Source organism: Erinaceus europaeus, chromosome 8 (genome assembly GCF_950295315.1).
Source record: "Erinaceus europaeus chromosome 8, mEriEur2.1, whole genome shotgun sequence".
Classification (NCBI taxonomy): Eukaryota; Metazoa; Chordata; class Mammalia; order Eulipotyphla; family Erinaceidae; genus Erinaceus; species Erinaceus europaeus.
This window is the reverse complement of record NC_080169.1, coordinates 110,175,022-110,196,630: the sequence shown is the minus strand read 5'-3', so window position 1 is coordinate 110,196,630 and position 21,609 is coordinate 110,175,022. Positions and strand designations below refer to the sequence as shown.

The 21,609-nt window shown below is 41.7% G+C and overlaps 1 protein-coding gene across 2 annotated transcripts in view; it reads left to right on the top strand.

The window, feature by feature from the left end:
• Positions 1-21,609, top strand: part of CREB3L2 (cAMP responsive element binding protein 3 like 2) — a 186,031-nt gene that overhangs the window by 106,659 nt on the left and 57,763 nt on the right. For both annotated transcript variants that reach the window (XM_007525164.3, XM_060196648.1), the window contains exons 3-4: positions 20,358-20,533; positions 21,316-21,403. In XM_007525164.3, the coding sequence (XP_007525226.1) occupies positions 20,358-20,533; positions 21,316-21,403 (264 nt within the window). The remainder of the gene's footprint in view (positions 1-20,357; positions 20,534-21,315; positions 21,404-21,609) is intronic.

The following is a 21,609-nucleotide window of genomic DNA, read 5'->3' as shown; positions in this document are numbered from 1 at the left end:
CCGGGTTGATGCTTGCAGGGGTCTGTGATGAGGTGTTTGCAGTAAAACAGTGCTACAGGTTTCTCTTTTTCCCTCTCTCACTCTCTCTCTCTCTCTCACCCATATCTTTCCCTATTTCCTCCTTCCATCTCAATTCCTATCTCCATCATAAATAAATAAAACAAATAACTCTATACTATATGAAAAAACTTAGCAAAGAAACACTCTAGTAATATGCTAGTAATGGGGTGACCTAATACAGCAATTGTGTCCAACACAGATTAAGGTAATTTAATTTTGTGTGCAGGAAGGATCCCCTGTCTATCACTATTCTAGATCTAGAGAGAAAGTAAATGAAATGATATATTAGAAGAAAGCAATCATAAGTGACTGGGAGTTCACCCAGTAGGGTGTGTGCTTTAACCATGTATGAAGCCCCTGGTTCAAGCCCCAACACTGGGGGAAGCTCCACAAGTGGTGGAGCAGTGCTGTGGTGTCTCTCGCTGTTTCTCTCTGTTTTTTCTCTTTCTCTGCCTATTGCCTCTCTATTTGAAATGAAAAAAGCAATTCAGGAGCAGAAGATTCATGCATGTGCCAGTCCCCAACTCTGTGCAGGGCATGGGTAGAAAAAGTATAAGAAAGTATAGTAGAAGAAGGCAGTATTGGAGCTCCAGTGGTGCAATTGGTTAGCATGTGGTACTTCTACAGAAGAAGGCTATATATATATATATATATTTTTTTTTTTTTTCCCTCTAGGGCTATCACTGGGGTTCGATACTGACACTATGCAACCACTGTTCCTGGTGGCCATTTCCCCCCACCACATTTTAGTGGATAGAACAGAGAGAAATTGAGAGAGGAGGGGGGAGATAGAGAGAGAGAAAGATAAACACTGGATGGGCTGGGTGGTGGCACACCTTGTTGAATGCATATGTTACAGTGTATGAAGACTCAGGTTCAAGCCCCCAGTCCCCACCAGCAGGGGCAAAGCTTCATGAGTGGTGAAGCAGAGCTGCAGGTATTTCTCTGTCTCTCTCCCCCTTCCCTTTAGATATCTGGTTATCTCTATCAAATAAAGACAGTAATAGTAATAAAGTTAGAGAAAGACACCTGCTTCACTGCATGTGAAGCGACTCCCCCTGCAGGTAGGAGCCGGGGGCTTAAACCCAGATCCTTGTGTGGGTCCTTGAGCTTCATACTATGGGTGCTTAACCCACTGAGCCATGGCCTGACCCCTGGCAATATTCTGTAACCTGGAAAGTGGCACAGCAGATAAGACCTTTGAACCTCAAGAAGGAGGTCCTGAGTTTAATCCCTGGCATCACGTGTACGAGAGTGAAGATTTGGTTGTCTTTCTCTCTCTCCCCTCTCTCTTATTAATAAATACATTACTCTTTAAGTAAAAGAAATTAATATTTGCACTTATGTAGCAATTAAAAAGACTTGGGCTATTTGCCTGTGAGGGTCATATAGCTCATTTTCCATGGAGGAAAGCAGTGTGTGAGGGTTTTGTATGAGTATGTACTAAATGAGTCTTTTGAAACCAGTCCATTCTTCACTCTGCATTTAAATAACATGCTAGTTACAGTCTCCCAGCAGAGGGCTGAGTATACAGAGCAAAGGGTAGAAATGAGTCAGAGGGTGACTCTGGTTCCTGGTTTGTGGCGTGGAAGAAATCTTGATGTTGACATGCTCCCAGGAGGTAGCACCTAAATTCACAGAGCGTTGAGGACTAGCTGTCCCTTCATCACATGGAGCTGAAACTCCTGACTAGAGTCTGTGTGAGCCAGCTGACAGGGGTGGGGGCCTGGCCTTCTCCCTACAGAGTCTCCCTGCGTGGGTGGAGGAAAGGGAAAGCCAGAGGTGGCTGGCTGGACAGAAGAGAACAGTCTCTTCTGAGGCTGATGCCTGGGCTTGTGCTCTGCTCTCTTTTGCTATTTGTCAGCTTTTGTGAAATTGCCTTTGGATTTTTTTTTAATGCATGTAGAATGTGAATTATACTTCCTCATTAAAAAAAAAATGAAGTAGTAACTTTGCCTAGTCACAGCAATACTAGAATTGCACAAGAAAACAGTAGTTGCATGTATCTATTCAAGTCACTTTGACCATTCATAGGTGAGAATCATAGCCATTCTTTCTTTCTCTCTCTCTCTCTCTTTCTTTCTCTCTCTCTCTCTCTCTCTCTCTTTCTTTCTTTCTTTCTTCCTCTTCCTCCTCCTCTTCTTTTGTTAGAGCATTGCTCAGCTCTGGAATATGGTGGTACAGGGAACTGAACTTAGAATTTTGTAACCTCAGGCATGAAATTCATTTTGCATGCTAGCTCACCCACTCATAAGCTTATATCCTATTATTATTATTATTTGCTGTTATTGTTATTATTAGAGGCAGAGAATCAGAGGGTCTGAAATTGACCACAGCGCCAACATTTCCTTGAATGCATTGGGAGCCAGGCTCAAATCTGGCTTACATGCATGGCAAAGCAATGCACTATCCAAGTGAGCTATTTGCCACTCATCAAAGCTGATTTCTGATGCAGGGAGACTGTTTACAAGGTTTCATTGTTTGATGTGTGTGTGTGTGTGTGTGTGTGTGTGTGTGTGTGTACACTAATTTAGTCCTTTGAAATAAACCTTTCATTCTACAGATTGTTTTTATGATTTTATTTATTACATATGTGTGGAGGAGAGTTTCACATGAGAGAGAGAGAGACAGAGAGAGAAAGAGAAGCTTAAGCACCACTTAATATATGTGGTGCTGTGACCCCAAACCAGAAATCTCAGGCATGGAAGTCAGATGGCCTCTGAGCTGGTTTAACTTCCCAGCTAGCTGCTCTGATGGCCTCTTAGCTGGTCTAACTTTCCAGCTAGCTGCTCTACAGATGTTCTCTAATCTACATGCTGAATGGAATCCACCAGGGGACCTGAGGCTATTGCAGTGTCACCTACCCTGTGGATCTATTTCTACAATCTATAATTTCCTGGGTTTGAATCTGGGCTCTGTTACTGTTTCGAATAGGTTGACCTTGGAGAAATTTGGTGAGCTCCTATGTCTCATTGCCTTGATCTTTAAAATAGGAGTAAAGCCTGCCTAGTAACTAGCTTACCAAGTAGAGTGTGTGCTTACTATGTGCAAGGTCCTGGGTTCAACTCACAGCACCATATGAGAGCACCAGGGGTGGCACCAGAGGAAGCTCCATGGGTGGTGGGGGTGGGGCTGTGTTGTCTTTCTTTTTTTCCTCTCTTGCTCTATCTCTCTAAAGAATAACAACAACAATAATAAAAGGCCTGGGGAGGCCACTTGATAGTAGTATCGTGTATGCCAGAGACCTTGGACTTGTTCCCCAGTGCCACAGAGATAATGGAGTAGAAGAAATAATTGGGAAAACAGTCATTGTTCACACTGTTGGGATTAAATGTATTAGTGCACACAAAGTATTTAAATCTCTGTGTAAACATTAGTTAATATTTTGTATCCATGCAGATATAAATATATAATTGACCAACAGATCAGAGAATGAATGGCAGGAGTGAGGAAGGCATCTCTGTGCCCACAAGCTCAGGAAGCACTAGGAGGCAGGACAAGGCCTGAGGGATGTCACACTCATGACAGAGGCCTTTCTAATACAGAAGCACGTTTAGACCAGAGCCTGGCACTACAAGGTCTTCAACCATTTTAGCTTATTATTACTTTTAACCAGGAATCCCCCCCCCCCGCCTTGTGGGTGTGGTAGAATAATTTATATCAACTCAGGTAAGAAGTATAGAAACACCTGTTGTTTCTACTTTGCAGCACAGCCCTGGGCCAACATTTTCATTTGGAACATTAACGACAGGGAGGGCAAAACACCACAGCTCTGGAGCTTCCTCCAATGCTATGGCACCTTGAATATGGTGCTGGTTTTTTTTTAAATTTAATTTAACTTAATTTATAAAAAGGAAACATTGACAAAACCATAGGATAAGAGGGGTACAACTTCACACAATTCCCATCACCAGATCTCTGTATCCCACCCCTCCCCTGATAGCTTCCCTATTCTTTATCCCTCTGGGAGTATGGACCCAAGGTCATTGTGGGTTGCAGAAGGTGGAAGGTCTGGCTTCTGTAATTGCTTCCCCGCTGAACATGGGCATTGACAGGTTGATCCATACTCCCAGTCTGTCTCTCTCTTTCCCTAGTGGGGCAGGACTCCGGAAAAGCAGAGCTCCAGGACACATTGTTGGGCTTGTCTGTTCAATGAAGTCTGGTTGGCATCATACTAGCATCTGGAACCTGGTGGCTGAAAAGAGAGTTAGCATATAAAGCCAAACAAATTGTTGACTAATCATGACTAATCATGGACATAGTGCAGATGAAGAGTTGGTAGGGGGGTCTGCTTTGTAGATAGCTAGTAGGCCTATTTTAGTTATATTCCAAAGGGCCCATGACTATACTAGTTTTTTTTCCCCTGGGCCTGAAATCTGATATGAGATGGATCCAAGTTATTGTCTAGGGAGATGATGTCATGGTTGGAAAAAGGACCAAAAAGCTGGAGCAAGGAAAAGAGTAGTTCCCAAATATGGGAAAGGTGTAAAAATATTATTGACTGTAAACCCCATCAATTTGATGTGACCTGGGATCCATATTCAGCTCAGGAGCCTGTGTGACCTCTACATCCCTATAGATATAAACTCATGGTGCTAGGGTTTGAACCTGGACCAGGTGCATGGCAAGAGGCATATCCTACCTGGTGAGCTATGTCTGGGGTACCAACACTGCACCATTTGTCCCTGATAATTATGTTCTCATAATATTGATAACATCCAGTAGCCATTCTGGCTACAGCTCCAATAAATCATTAATCTCATGAAAAGCAATTGATGGGGGCTGGGTGGTGGCACACCTGGTTGAGCACACATGTTACAGTGTACAAGGACCCAGGTTCAACCCCTACCCCACCCCTGGTCTCCACATGCAGAGGGAAAGCTTCACAAGTGGTAAAGCAGTGCTGCAGGTGTCTCTCTGTCTCTGTCCCTCTCTGTCTTCCCACTCCTCAATTTCTAGATGTCTCTATCCAATAAATAAAAAAAGTTAAATCAATTGACTAGTGTGGTCAAGTGTATAGACTGTGGAGTTGGCTTGCTTCCATGTGAACACAGGTCTGCCTATAAGCTGTACACCTTTGGGTGAGTTATTTAAGTTCCGAGTTTTTTTTACTTCAAAAACAAGGGTAATAGCAATGCTTGTCTGACTTTTTTTTAAGAAGCACACCCCTCAGGTTTTTATTAGTGATTTAACAGCAATTTACAAGGTTACAAAGTCTTAGGGGTGTAATTCCTCACCACTCCCATGACCAAAGTTTTGTATCCCCCTTACCCCCAAATGATAACCACCAAAGTTCTCCCACTATCTTAGAGATGGATTGGCTACTTATTTATTTTTTTTTCCTGTGGACATGTGTTTCAGTTCTCCACAGTACACACAAAAGTGAAACCATCCATTTCACTTCCTTCCTTTACTAAGCATAATCACCTCCAGTTTTGGTTTTGGGAATTGTGTGGAGTTGTACCCCTTTTAACCTATGGTTTTTGTCAGTGTTTCCTTTTTATAAATAAAATTTTTTTAAAAAATCATCTCCAGTTCCATCCATTTTACCCTTAAGGACAACATATCATCTCTTAATTGCTGAGTAGAACTCCATTGAGTATATGTCCTTTAACTTCTTTATTTAGTCAGGTGTTCATGGTTGCTTCCATACTTTAGCTATTATGTCACAGAGTTCATGTCTATATATACATATATATTCATATATATCGCTTAAATTTTGTGACTGGGGAGATGGCTCATTGGGCAGAGCACAGAACTTATATAACGATGCCCCATTCCTGGCACTGCATATGCCAGACCAGAGCTCTGCTTTGTTTTTCTTTTTCACAAATAAATAAATCTTTCTTTTTTAATGATATAATTAGCACCCTTAGAATAACACCTAGCTCATAACAAATACTCTAGTAGAGTGTTTACTGTCACTAACACCTTCCCAGGCCACTCACGACCTGACATGGTTTCAGGGATAAGGCACTCAAGGAAGGGACGAGGGACAGATGCGCTTCCGCTGGGAAATAGAGCTGGAGCCTGGTATAGGGCTGACAATTTCAGCTAGATTCCTGCTCTTCATCAGGCTTCTAGAACACAGCCTTAGCGTTTTTCCTTTAAGAGAGTTTGACCTCAGAGATTGGTCAGGATTGACCAACCATATTGAAAATGGCAGTGGGCAAACATAGTTATCAGATGTGGGGTGATTTAGGTGAAACACACATAACTGAGTTACAAAAATTTCCCCTTTCACTTCCAATGTGTTATGTAAATTACATGGGTAAAGAAGTGATGTTTGTACCATGCAGTGTCTCATTTTCAGATTTCTAATTATTCAGTGTGGGGGGGGGCAGAGCATCATTCATTCTAACATGTACTGGGGATCAAACTAGGGACCTCACACACATATAACTTCTATACTCTCCTCTGAACAACCCACCTGGCCATCAGTTTCTCTTTTTAAGAGTATATGGGGGCCAGTCGGTGGTATACATATCACCATGTACAAGGATCTGGGTTTGAGTCCCCGCTTCCCCACCTGCAGGGAGGAAACCTCACAAGCCTTGAAATAGGTCTTCAGCTCTCTCTCTCTCTCTCTTTCTCTCTCTCTCACTCTCTCTCTCCCCTCTCTATATACTCTTCCCTCTCAATTTCTCTCTGTCCTGTCAAAATAAATAAATATAAGGAGAAACAAGAGTTTATGCAGGTACTAGGCAGTGAATGCACGTTACTATGTGCAGAGACCTGGGTTCAAGCCTGTCTCCAGCTGCATGGGGGGAGAACCTCACAAGTGGTGAAGAGTGTTTCAGAGGTTTCTCTTTTTCTTTCTTCTGCTCTATCTCCTCTTTTCTTTCAATTTCTTTCTTCTATTAAATACCAATAAAAAGAAAGGGGGGTGGGTGGAGAATGACCACAGGGAGCAGTGAATTTGTTGTGCAGGCACTAAGCCCTAGCTGCTAACTCCCAACGTAGAGCTTAGCTTTTTACTTTTTTCTTCCTTAAAATCAGTTTCTAGTCACTACAATTACTTACATAGTACCTAGGGAAATCACCGATGATCAGTATTTTGGTATTGACTCAACACTGACTTAATTTTGTGTCTGTCTTAGCCCTTCTGTTCAGCCCGCTGTCCCAAATTTGGCCTTGAGCCCTCTTGCTCATAGCTGCTCCATTTCATTCTGCTGTGGACTCATCACCGTGGGATAGTGACTTAGTTTTTATTTTCGTGTTGATAGCTGAGTGGTGATGCTAAGGAAAAGTGCCAGTTGAGTCTGAGCTTCAACAGGAAGCTGTCTAAATAAAATCAGATGACAAGGCGTTGCCCTCCTCACTCCCCACACCACGCACCACTGACCTGGTTGGGTGATGTTTTCCTCCAGTGATGAAACTTCACAGGGCATGCAGACACAATCTAGGGGAAAAGACTCTTTTCCACTCAGTATCTGAGCTTCAAAGTTTAGAAATAAGAGGTTGCAGTATTGACAGAACCAGACATCACTTTGGTACATGTGCTGCCAAGGACTGAACTTAGGACTTTATGCCTGAGAGTCTAGTGCTTTATCTACTGTGCCACCACCCAGACTACCTGACTTGCTTTTGTAGTTTAGCCAATGACTCAGAGATTTAAAGATAATTCCAGTTATAAGTCATAGAGGTCCTGATTTTTTCTTTCCCTTTTTATTACTGATTTAATATTTAATATTTATTTACTAAATTACAAGATAACAGGGGTACAGTTTCACACTATCCCCACCACCGGAGTTCTGGATCCCTAATACCTCCATTGTAAGCTACAGCAGTTCTCCCAAGGTTGCTGATATGGGTCAACTATTATTTCTACAACTATCTGTTTATATTTAACCTTTTTTTGTTTTTGGAGGTGAGGCTCCCATCTTCTCTTCCTTTACAGGTCACACATACACCTATTATTACATCCAAATGTCCCTCCCTTGTTACTCCTTCCTCTCTCTCTCTCTCTCTCTCTCTCTCGTTACTGATGGAGCTGGAGTTCAGTGCCCTCTGTTCATCTTCCCCTTAACTTTTCTCCCCCTCTGGGAGTATGAATCAACATTCTTTCTGAGGGGACTTCTGGGAGGTGTGGCCATGGAATAAATGGGATCCAGTCATCTGTCCTCCCAAAGCAACAAATAGTTACAGCAAAAGACCCAACTGAAGTGATAGTCTACAGCTGAAAGACCTGCAGCTCCAGGTGGGTGCTTGCTCACGTGCATTTGGGGCAAAAGGGGTGCAGGCTGAAGAACAGCAGTCAAATCAGAGCTCCAGGTGGAGCGGACTGTGGGTGGAGCTGACTGCCGCTTCGGTGATTTCACTTTTAAATGCAGCAAGCAGTGAAGGTTGTTTCTAGTGTCGGAAGAAAAGAGAAAAGGGCTTCACGGTCGGTGAAGCAGGTCTGCAGGTGTCTATCTTTCTCTCCCCCTCTCTCTGTCTTCCCCTCCTCTCTCCATTTCTCTCTGTCCTATCCAACAACAAAGCAACGTAAACAATGGCGATAATAACCGCAAAGAGGCTGCAACAACTAGGGCAACAAAAAGGGGGAAAAATGGCCTCCAGGAGCGGTGGATTCATGGTGCAGGCACCGAGCCCAGCAATAACCCTGGAGGAAAAAAAACAAAAACAAAAACAAAAAAAACCTCTCAATCTGGGGGTCAGGTGGTAGCGCAGCAGGTTAAGCACAGGTGGCGCAAAGTGCAAGGACCGACATAAGGATTTTGGTTGGAGCCCCTGGCTCCCCACCTTGGGGGGGGGGGATCGCTTAACAGGCTGTGAAGCAGGTTTACAGGTGTGTATCTTTCTCTCCCCCTCTTTGTCTTCTCCTCCGCTCTCCATTTCTCTCTGTCCTATCCAACAACAACAATAATAACTACAACAACAACAACAATAATAAAACCTCTCAGTCTTTGACTTGGGATAGTTAGCCTTCTGAATTTAAGGCAAGGACATAACATAAAACAGGGCATTTGTAATCACAAGACAGCCCAAAGCAGCTACCTCTACACCCCATCCTACAGAACTCAATAGCACCACCTGCTGGCTATCAGAAAGTAACAGCAGTTGCATCTCCCCACTGCGACACAAGTCAATCCAGATTAAGTGTGATTAGTGGATTGAATGGTACTGAGAGAGAGACCTGCTAACACACCATATACAATGGTTAAACCAAGAAGAAACATTGCAGAAATGAACCAGGACAAAAGTCCAGATTTCCCCCCTCCCCAAAGGGTTTTGAGGACAAGATCCAAACACTAATTGAGCTATTAGTCACAGGAGTGAGGAAACATTTTGAAAGTAAGATAATCAGAAATGGGGAAACAGCAAATGAGACTCCAAAAGAAAACTATCTCCAGATAATCAGAGAGCTGAAAGCTGAAATAGCTGAGCTAAAAGCACAACTAGCTGAACAAGCTAATACAGTATCAGAACAGGGTAACAAAATAGCTGAGTTACATAAGACAACAGAGGGGAGAGACAATAGAATAAGTGAGGCAGAAAACAGAATTAGCAAGACTGAGGACAAATTAGAGAAAACTAAGAAAGAAGTAAGATATCTCAAAAAGAGATCGGGAGATACTGAAAACAACAACAGAGACATATGAAATGACTCCAAAAGAAGTAATATGCACATTATTGGTTTACCAGAGGGAAAAAAGAGAGGGAGGGGAAGAAAGCATTCTTCAGAACATAATAGCTGAGAACTTCTCTAGCCTAGGCAACATCAAAGACATAAAGGTTCAAGAAGCCCAGAGGGTCCCAAACAGAATTAACCTAGACTTAAAGACACCAAGACACATCATGTTTAAAATCAAAAGGAATAAGGATAAAGAAAGGATCTTGAACGCTACAAGAGAAAAACAAAGAGTCACTTACAGAGGGAAACCCATAAGATTAGAAGCATATTTCTCCACACAAACACTAAAGGCAAGATATATATTGAATGCTCAATGAGAAAGACTTTCAACTAAGACTACTGTATCCTGCTGGACTGTAATTCAAACTAGATGGGGCCATAAAAACCTCAGATAAGCAACAGTTGAAGAAATCAACCATCACAAAGCCTGCCCTGAAAGAAGTTCTGAAAGGTCTCCTATAAAGAGTCAGACCACCATAATATGCAATATATTAGAACACTATAAAAATCTACAAGAATGGCATTAAAATATCTTCAGTATCTGATATCAATGAATATCAGTGGCCTGAATTCACCAGTTAAAAGGCACAGAGTAGGAAAATGGATCAGAAAACACAACCCAACCATATATTGTTTGCAGGAATCCCTCCTAACTCAACAAGACAAACACAATCTCAAAGTGAAAGGATGGAAAACTACCACACAAGCCAATGGACCACAAAAAAGGGCAGGAACAGCTATTCTCAATCTGACACAATAGGCTTTAAAACAAAATTTAAAAATATAGGGATGGACATTATTTAATGCTCAGAGGATTAGTCTATCAAGAGGTCTTAATGATTATCAACATCTATGCACCCAATGAGAGGCCATCTAAATACATCAAACATCTACTTAAAGAGCTACAGCAATATATTAACAGCAACACAATAATAGTAGGGGATTTCAACATCCCTTGGATGTTAGACCAGAAACTATCAAATACTTAGAGAATTATTTTGGCAGAACTCTTTTCCATCTAAATTCTAAAGGCACCTTCAATGAAACAAATCCAATTACCAAAAAAAAAAATGTGAACAATAAATACAAAGCAGAACTTGGACTGAATCTGGTGTATTGCGCCAAAGTAAAGAGCTCTGGGTAGTAGGGGGTGGGTTCAGGTCCTGGAACCAATGGCAGAGGAGGACGTAGAGGGGGAGTTGTTATGTGGACAACTGAGAAATGTAAACAGGGGTAGATGGATGGCACAATGGTTATGCAAAGATACTCTTATTCCTGAGGCTCCAGAGTCCCAGGTTCATGATGAATTCACCTTTACCCCATCTTGGATGGAGCTCAAAGACATGTTAAGTGAGATAAATCAGAAACAACAAAAGAATGAATATGAGATGATCTCACTCACAGGCAGAATTTGTAAAACAAGATCAGAAGGGAAAACTCTAAGCAGAACTTGGACTGGAATTGGTGTATTGCACTAAAGTAAAAGACTCTGGGGGTAGGGAGGAGGGTTCAGGTCCTGGAACATGATGGCAGAGGAGGACCTAGTGGGGGTTGTATTGTTGTGTGGAAATGTTATGCATGTATAAACTACTGTATTTTACTGTTGACTGTAAACCATTAATCCCCCATTAAGGAAATATATAAAAAAATTGTTTTTGAGGTGTAGAAGGTGGGACTTCTGGTTTCTGTAATTACTTTTCTGCTGTACATGGTTATTGGCAGGTCAATCCATACCCCACCCTGTTTCTGTCTTTCCCTAGTGGGGCCGGAGTCTATATTGCTAGTAATATAAAACTGTAGAAAGAGGTCATGTGGAAAAATCAGGGTACATGTTCCCTTTCCCATCCACCCTATCCTTTGTGACGCCCCCCACACCTCATAGATTGCATTTGCCATTCTCCCCCTATTTGATATTATTTTCACTGAGGGAGAGAGCACAAGCCAACAACCCAACCGTTTTGAAAGAGGGCTCCTTTCTCTACTTTTGACTATCACTGGAATGCTCTCAGTATACTTGCTGCTAGTTGACTTTCTTTAGCTAATGTCACTGATACATCTAACCACACAGCCTACAAATATTTATTGATACGGTTCACAGCTTACCATTGAGAGGACTTAGGGAAACAAAGTACTGCTTAGCTTGTCACAATTAAGTTCTCATTCATCTGACAATGATTCTAACTTCCTGTATTTGCATTCAGCTTTAGTGCATCAGATAACTTTGTCATTGCCTAGCAAACTACCCACAAGCTCAGATTTAAACACAATCACTTTTATTTTATTTTTATTAGTTATTTATAAAGTTACACAATACCAGGGATAAAATTCCACACTTACCACCATCAGTTCATTGATCCCATTCCCTCCACTGGAAACTGCAGTAATTCTCCCAAGGTCACATATATGGTTTGCTTGGTATTATTATTATTATTTGCCTCCAGGGTTACTATTGGGGCTTGGTGCCTGCACTACAAATCCACTGCTCCTGGAGTCCATTTTTTCCCTTTTGTTGCCCTTGTTGTTTATTGTTGTTGTTACTGTTATTGTTGTTATTGCTGTCATTGTTGTTGGATAGGACAGAGAGAAATTAAGAGAAGAGGGGAAGACAGAGGGGGGAGAGAAAGATAGACACCTGCAGACCTGCTTCACAGCTTGTGAAGCGACCCCCCCCCGCAGGTGGGGAGCTGGGGGGACTCAAACCAGGATCCCTACAATGGTCCTTGCACTTTGTGCCACATGCTCTTAACCCTCTGCGCTATCACCTGGCCTCCTGCCTATTATTTCTATAACTATCTATTTATCTATTTCCCCCATTTTTTCCTATGGTCCCACCTTCTCTTCCTGTTAAGTTATAGCTACACTTGTTAGTACTTCTGAATGGTTTTCCCTTTTTTTTCTCTACTTAGGGTCCTGATGTAATTCTGTTTCAGTCATCTTCCCCTAATATTTCTCTCCCTGTGAAATTATGGATCGAAATTCTTTTTCGGGCACAGAAGGTGGGTGTTCTGCCTTCTATAATTGCTTCTCTGCTGGACATGGGTGTTGGCAGGTTGATCCACAGCCCCAGCCTGTTTCTATCTTTCCCAAGTGCTGTAGGGCTTCGGAGAGGTGAGGTTCCAGGGCACATTGGTGAGGTCATCCACCCAGGCTCTGCAACTTGATGTCTGAAAGGCAGTAAGTTATGAGGCAGGACAAAATGTTTATATATAGGAACCAGAAAGTAGGTATAGAGCAGGTGAGAATAGGGATTTTAGGGTGCTAGGAAAATCTGTTTTAGGTATGCTCCTTGAGGCTCATAATTTTAGTGAGCTTAATAGTTACCATGGAAGTAGGCTAAAAATATTGTCTAGGAAGATGTAGTTAGAGTTGAGAATAGGGCTAGAAAGCTGGATTAGGGCAGGGAGTAGCTCCCAAACTTGAAGAAAATATATAAATACAGTTAATTGTTTTCCACATCAATCTGACCCATGGCCCATGTATATATTCATATTTAGCACAGGAGCCTGTGGAACCTTCAAGTCCCTATCAGTCTGATGTCACAGTCCATGGTCACAGCTGGGAACATTATAGGCTGCACTTATTTCAAATCACTTTTTAAAAAAAGATTTATTTATTTATTTATTTATTTATTATTAAGAGAATGAGAACCAGAGCATCACTCTGACACAAGCAATGCCAGGGATCAAACTCAGGACCTGATACTTGTGAATCCAATGTGTTATCCACCTCCTATACCACCAATGATTTATTTTTATAGCTCATACATCTGTATCTTGACTGGATCTTGACTGGTGTAGGTAGGGGGAAGCTGAGAGATTTTTTCTTTTTTTTTTTCTTCCCTTTTTTCCTTTCTTTCTCCTCCTCCTTTCTAAATTTACTTATGTGTCTAAGACCATGGAGAATTAGAGAATTATCTAGTACAAATTGATCTTAGTGGGGTGACTCTGATGAATGTGTCTACCATCCTTCTCTTGAGATCTGTAGATTTTTCTTGGTATATACTTCTTTTTACAATGGCAAAAGTACAAGAGGTATGTACGTTCAGTCATGGAAGCATATTTTGGGACTTTTCTTGTGAAGCTAACATTCCACTGGTCAAAGGAAATCATATCATCCCCAGGGTGGGGATTAGCCACATTAAGAAGACACTGGAAAAATTACATGACAAGGGAAATAATTGGAAGAAAGAAGAACTGAAGCCAATAATGCAATTAATTATGTGTATTAAAGTGTTCACTGAACCAAGGGACTCTGAATGGTCTTAAACTATTAGGGTTTCTTTGTTTTATTTCTTGTATTTGACAGGACAGAAAGAAATTAAAAGAGTAAGGGGAGATCATAGATAGATAGATAGATAGATAGATAGATAGATGATAGATAGATAGATAGATCACCACTCCACCTGTAGGTGGAGCTGGGGGTCTTGAACCCAGGTCCTTGCACATTGTTACATTTGCATTCAACTGTTATCCTCTGCCCTCCACCCCCATCTACTGAAGCTTCTAGCTAGTATGTAGTATTAGGCAGAAGACTTAAGAGCAGACAGAAGCAAGTTGTTACCACATGTGACCATCCAGAGACAAAATAATCTCAATACAGAAGTTGAAAATTAATACGATACTGAAAGGGGGGAAAGGTCACTTGTGGTCTGAATTACTTTCTACAGATATTTCTACAGATATTTTTGCTAGTTTTGTATATCTACTATTTCAGTTTTTTTCTAACAAATCACCATTTATTATATATAAACTTATACCTAGGGTTTTTTTTTAATTCTATATGAATCTTTGCCCTACTATTACAAAATCTTTAGAGCTGTCTATAATTTCTCCCTAGTCTACCAGTGCACCAAAATTCATTGGTCTTTTCCTTGGTCTTTATATTTTTAGTGTTTAGTGATTGCAAATAATACTTATATAAGCATATCTGTGCACAAAACTTTCTCTGCATGTTTACTTGTTAGAAAGAAGACTGGGTAAGTGTATAGAGAATGAGTTCTGACACTGACTGACCATATGGTTTGTTTGTTTGTGGTTGTTTTGTTTGTTGTTGTTGTTGATATGTTTTTGCCACTGGGGTTTTTATCTCTGGGGCTTGGTGCCAGCACTATGAATTCACCACTTCCAGCAGGCTATTTCTCCATTTTCTTTCCTTTTTTATTTTATTTGATAGGAGAGAAACAAGTTGAGAAAGGAGGGGGAGATAGGGAGAGAGACAGAGAGACACATGCAGACCAACTTCACCACTTGTAAAGCATTCCCCACCTGCAGGTGGGGAACAGGAGCTTGAACCTGGGTCCTTCCTTGTTCATGGTGATGTATGCACTTAACCAGGTGTGCTGCCGCTGAGCCTCACTATGTGGTATTGACCTTGGTCTTGGTCATGGATGTCAGTCTTGTCATATATAAAGTGATGGCTTTGCACTTGGTCACCTTAGATATTTAACTGGGAAAATATACTTCAAGTTGTAGGATTAAATTTCTGTATTGGAGTGGAAGCCCAAAGGCAATTCTGGTGTTTGTCTTCACAAAAGCTTAGGGAAGAGAGGCAACTTCCTTAGGCTTATTTTTTTTATTTTATTTTTTGTTTATTTAAGAAAGGAGACATTAACAAAACTGTAGGATAATCCACACAAATCCCACCACCCGATCTCCATATCCCATCCTCTCCCCTTATAGCTTTCCCATTCTCTATCCCTCTGGGAGTATGGACCCAGGGTCATTGTGGGTTGCTGAAGGTGGAAGGTCTGGCTTCTGTAATTGCTTCCCCGCTGAACATGGGCGTTGACTGGTTGATCCATACTCCCAGTCTGCCTCTCTCTTTCCCTAGCAGCGTGGGTCTCTGGGGAAGCGGGGCTCCAGGACACATTGGTGGGGTCATCAGTCCAGGGAAGTCTGGTTGGCATCATCCTGGCATCCGGAACCTGGTGGCTGAAAAGACAGTTAACATACAAAGCCAAACAAATTGTTGAACGATCATGGACCTAAAGGCTGGAATAGTGCAGATGAAGTGTTGGGGTGGGGGATACTCACTGCAGACTCTTTTGTACTTCAGCTTTCAGGTGTATATTTTGCCCTGGTTTATGGATACGTGTGAACATATGCTCTATCACAGGGGACCTGGTTTATATCTAGGTTTGGGGACTTTATTAGGAAGTGGACCACCTGGAATGGAATTAGAAAATATTGTGAAAGGAAAGGTCTCACCCGAGTGATGAAGCTGAAGGGTTGTCATTTCCGCACCTGAAGTCTCTGGACACAGTCTGAAGTGAAGCATGCTGGGGTGGCACTCGTTGTGTCGATTAAGTTGCGATCGACGGATGAAATATTATTTGACATGAATTGAGAGAAGCATGCGGGAAAGTGGGCCCCACCCTAAGGTTCCAGGACTGGGGGAAATATAGGCTCTATTGTGGAAATGTGAGGTTTCTGCTGTCTTAAGGTTCAAGAAGACATTGGATAGTTATTGTTATCATCACATTATTTGGTAATTGGGTTAACTTTGAAAAATCCCTTTGTTAGGGTTTGCTGCATAATACCCAGCATCTTGTATATAGTTGTGCCACTGGTTGCTTCTGATCTACCTGGTCTAGACTTTTGAGAGAGTCAGCATATCAAAGACTCAGCCTATGTATTAAAAAGACTCAGTCTGTGTTTTTAAAAGTTTGAGACATACAATCAGTTTTTCCCCTCTCATATTAATTAAATAGTGATTTATATGACTACACTTTAATAGGAGTATACATGAACACCATTCCCACCACCAAAAGACTGTGTCCCATCCCACCACCACCACCACCGCCCCCCCTCCGCCCCCGCCGCCCCAGGAAGCCAAATGTTTGCCCTCCCCCTCGACACGGGGTTTTTACTTTGGTGCCCTACTCTCAATTTAATCAGATCCTGCTTTTAGCTTCCTTTTCTGTTCTTCTTTCTCAACTTCTGTTGATGAGTGGGGACATCCCATACTCATCTTTATCTTTCTGACTTAGCTCACTTAACAACATAATTCCTTCTAGCTTTGTCCAAGATGAGTCAGATAAGGTGGGTTCATTGTTCTTAATAGCTGCATAGTATTCATATATATATATATATATATATATATATATATATATATATATACCACAGCTTTCTAAGTCACTCATCTGTTGTTGGGCACCTGGGTTGCTTCCAGGTTTTAGCTATTATGAATTCTGCTGCTATGAACATAGGTGTACACATATCTTTTTGATTGGGCATTATGGAGTCCTTGGGGTATATCCCCAGATGGGAAATTCCTCAAGATAGTGGAATCCATATATAGCAAACCTACAGCCAACACCATACTCAATAGACAGAAGCTGAAAGCATTCCCCCTCAGTTCGGGGACTAGACAGGGCTGTCCACTGTCACCGTTACTCTTCAACATAGTATTGGAAGTTCTTGCCATAGCAATCAGGCAAGAGAAAGAAATCAAAGGAATACAGATTGGAAGGGAAGAAGTCAAGCTCTCACTATTTGCAGATGATATGATAGTATACATAGAAAAACCTAAAGAATCCAGCAGAAAACTACTGGAAGTTATCAGGCAATATAGCAAGGTGTCAGGCTATAAAATCAATGTACAAAAATCAGTGGCATTTCTTCATGCAAACACTATAACTGAAGAAGACATCCAGAAACCACTCCCATTCACTGTTGCAGCAAAATCAATAAAATACCTAGGAATAAAACTGACCAAAGAAGTGAAAGACTTGTATACTGAAAACTGTGAGTCACTATTCAAGGAAATAGAAACTGATACCAAGAAATGGAAAGACATCCCATGCTCATGGATCGGAAGAATAAATATCATCAAAATGAATATTCTCCTAAGAGCCATATGCAAATTTAATGCAATACCCATCAAAGTTCCACCAAGCTTCTTTAAGAGACTAGGCTTCTTGTTTTTTAAGGGTTCATTTGTCCTTCAAAAATGGAGGATTTTCTGTTTATTTGTTTTGTTTTGCCATAGTTCTGGTCTCATCATGGACACTTTAGTGTTCATGCCTGACTCAGCTTTATGATATATTCATTACATGGTATATCTATTAATATTATACTGTAAACAATGTATATATATATATATTTATTTATTTATTTTTTGCCTCCAGGGTTGTCACTGGGGCTGGGTGCCTACACTATAAATCCACTGCTCCTGGAGGCCATTTTTTTTCCCTTTTGTTGCCCCTTTCTTTTGTTGTTGTTGTTATTGCTGTCATTGTTCTTGGATAGGACATAGAGAAATGGCGAGAGAAGGGGAAGCCAGAGGGTGGGAAAGAAAGGTAGACACCTGCAGACCTGCTTCACTGCTTGTGAAGTGACCCGTCTGCAGGTGGGGAGCTGGGGGCTTGATCCGGGATCCTTAAGCTGGTTCTTGCACTTCGGGCCATGTGCACTTAACCCACTGTGCTACCACCTGCCCTTCCCATAAACAATGTATTTTAAAATATTTATTGTAATTTAATGACAGAGAGATACAGAGAGAGAAGAGAGAGACTACAGCCCTGCTCAGTTCTGGCATGTGGTGGTATTAGCAGTTGGACCTGGGACCTCAAAGTCTCAGGCATGAGAATCTGTTAGAATAATCATGATGCTGTCTCTCCAGCCCAAGATACAACTAATACTGTATATATGTGTGTGCACAGTATAGCATATACTGTATATGTAACTATATATTTCTGACAACTCAATGGATAATGTGTTATATAATATATACATTATGCAGTTATACAATATACATATTGTATGACTATTTAATATATTATAATATATTGTATATTTAACTGTATTATTTAACACACTATATGTTATAGATTACACACTATATAATATATATGCTATATATAATTGCATAATAGCTGTTATGTCATGGACTCAAAGTAGAACATATGCAATGTTATAAGAGGGGTATAGGTCACTGAATATGAAGATATCATCCTGGCCTATTTTTATGAATGTGAGTGCTTTGAGAGTGACCTAGCAAGACTGAAAGAGCCCATTTCATCAGCAGTTTTCATTCTGCCCTCCTGTTTTGCATTTGCCTCTGCTGTTTGTTTCTGCCTTCTATTTGGTTTACCTTGTGATTTAACTTCCTTCACAGTAAATCCAACTGCACCGTCCAAGTGAACTGGCCTTCCCTCCTGGTTTCCTGCTAACAGCCTATGGCCTTTTTTTCTTAGGAATGTGTCCTTATTTTAATATATGCACTGAGGCTGTATCTCATCTGACTATTCCTTTCGCAGCCCCTGCCAAGAATAAGTATGGCTCAGTGTGGACAGACCATTAAATGTGGAGTCTAAATAACAAGAAGCTTCACCCTATTGTTGCAGAACAGAGGAAGCATACTCTGTTCTCTCTGTCTCTCTAGCCCTTTCTGCCTTTGCCCAGAGTGTGTCTGTCCTGCAGTTGATGGAATCTTTTAGATTATGAACTCCTTTGGGGAGAGGTGCTAGAAGCTTCTCTGAGCTAAGCTAGAGCAACCAGATGGAACTCTTAACACAGCAGTGTTCTGTGTTAAGTACAAGTGTGGTCTCTTTCCTGGGTTGCTACAGAGGTCATCAAAAGACCCTTTGTTCCTTCCCCTGCCTCCTTAACCAGAATGTAGCCAACACCCCATAAGGGATGGAAACTCCCCCTCACCCCCACTCACTGGCTCTCTCTGACCAGCTCAAAAAGCAAACCACGGTCACCAACAGCAGTCTTCCCCATTTTTGTTGGGTTTCAGTAAAAAAAACTGGGACTGGGCTCGCAAATCAAGTGCATTATAAATTGGATTCTAGGAGTGGTTGTTATTTTCCTTTGTGAATGGAAATCTTTCTCTTTTAAGTGGAACCAGGATCAAACTCAGAGCCTCACATGTTGTAGAGCGTGCACCAACCTGACTCTCTTGCTTATTTTCTTTTCCAGTTAAACTCGTTTATTTTGAGAGAGAGAGAGAGAGAGAAAGGCCAGCCAGAGAACTGTTCAGCTCTTGCATATAGTGGTGCTGGGAACTGAACCTGAGCTGTCTCTGCTCCTTTTTCTTATTTTTAAATGTACTTTAAAATGTATAACACATTCACTTGTCTTGAAAGTGAAGATGTGTAAAACACAACACACTGGAATTCTCCCTCTTTTAAAAGAATTATTTTAATGAGAGAGAGAGAGATACAGAGAAAAAAATAACAGAGAGAAGAATGACCAGAGCACTGCGCAGCTCTGGCTTATGGTGGTGCTGGGCATTGAATTTGTAACCTTGGAGCCTCAGGCATGAAAGGTTTTTAGCAGAACCATTATGCTCTCTCCCCAGTCTGAATTCTCCTTCCTATCCTGTCCCCCCATTTAACCAGTTTCCTTTCCACATTCCTCATGAAACTATTTTGCCACTGAAAGTTCAATGAGCTATCCACTGTACTACAGAGCTACCTATCAGACAACTTTCTTCTTTTATCTAGACCCTCCTGGAGCTTCTTGGGACAGACTTACACTCAAGTGAATGCAAGTCCAGATTCTTGCATCTCCTCTCTTGCACCCTCACTATAGTTCCCTCTATTCTACTCTTACTGAATCTCAGTTGGACCTTTACTTATGGAGAAAGACCTGTGGCCATGTGTTTCCCTCATGCGTGATGCCCTGTTCTCATATGACTTTGTCTGTCCCCACAGAGGAGACAGAGAATGAGAAGTGGTACCTGACGACTGATTTCCCTCCAGCCACCATCAAGACAGAGCCGATTACGGATGAGCTACCCCCAGGGCTGGTTCCCTCCATCACTCTGACCATCACTGCCATCTCCACTCCATTTGAAAAGGAGGAACCCCTGCTGGACGTGCACACTGGGGTACACTCCCTTTACTTCCATTGAAGCAGGTTGGATCAGAATAACAGATCCATGTTGTCCAAGAAGGCAATTCATTTTTTCCTGGAGCTAGTGGTTGCATTTGTTTAAGGGTGTGTGTGTGTGTGTGTGTGTGTGTGTGTGTGTGTGTATACCTGTGTATGTGTTTTCTATGTATGTATCAAAGAAATTTTGTTTGGTGTCAACACTGATTATATCACTTCCTTTGAATATCTAGTCCTGGAGGGGCTGGATGGTGGCACATCTAGTTGAGCACACATATTACAATAACCTGGGTTTAAGCCCCTGGCCTGCAAGGGGAAGCTTCGCAAGTGGTAAAGCTGTGCTGCAGGTGTCTCTTTACTATCCTCTTCTAACTCCCTCTTTCCTCTCCATTTCTCTTGGTTTATATCCAATAAATAAAACTTTTTTTTTTTTTAAAGATATTGTTTAGGACTGGGATGGTGATGCACCAGGTTGAGTGCACACATTACAGTGCACAAGGACTCAGGTTCAAGCTCCTGGCCCCCACCTGCAGAGAGGACACTACATGAGCTGTGAAGTAGTGCTTTGGGGAGGTCTCTCTTTCTCTTACTCTATCTTCCCCCACTGTCCCCTTTTTTCTTTCTCTCTGTCATATCAAAAAAAATAGAAAGAAGAAAAAATGGCTGCAGTGGAGAAGCAGGGCTGTCCCAGGGAGAGGACTGAGGATGAACTGCTGCCCTGGGTATCTCTTCAGGGTTAGTGTGAGTTTTCACAAACAGTGTTTGACATTCTTCCTCTAGGTTGACTCCTCCTGCCAGACGATTATTCCCAAGATAAAACTGGAGCCTCATGAAGTGGATCAGTTCCTCAACTTCTCTCCTAAGGAAGGTTTGTCTGCTCACCCTGGATTCCTTGGGTTCACAGATGTCTAAGGAGAGAGGGAATGTGGTTGAGGGAGCTAGGGCTAATGATTCCTGGAAACAGTTTGCTTGTTTTGGGAACTAGCTCTGTGCTTTGAAATGGCTTCTGTGTGCAGATGCTCCAAGCTGAATGTTACTTTCCTGTTTATCTGCATGCGTAATTTCTAGCTAAAT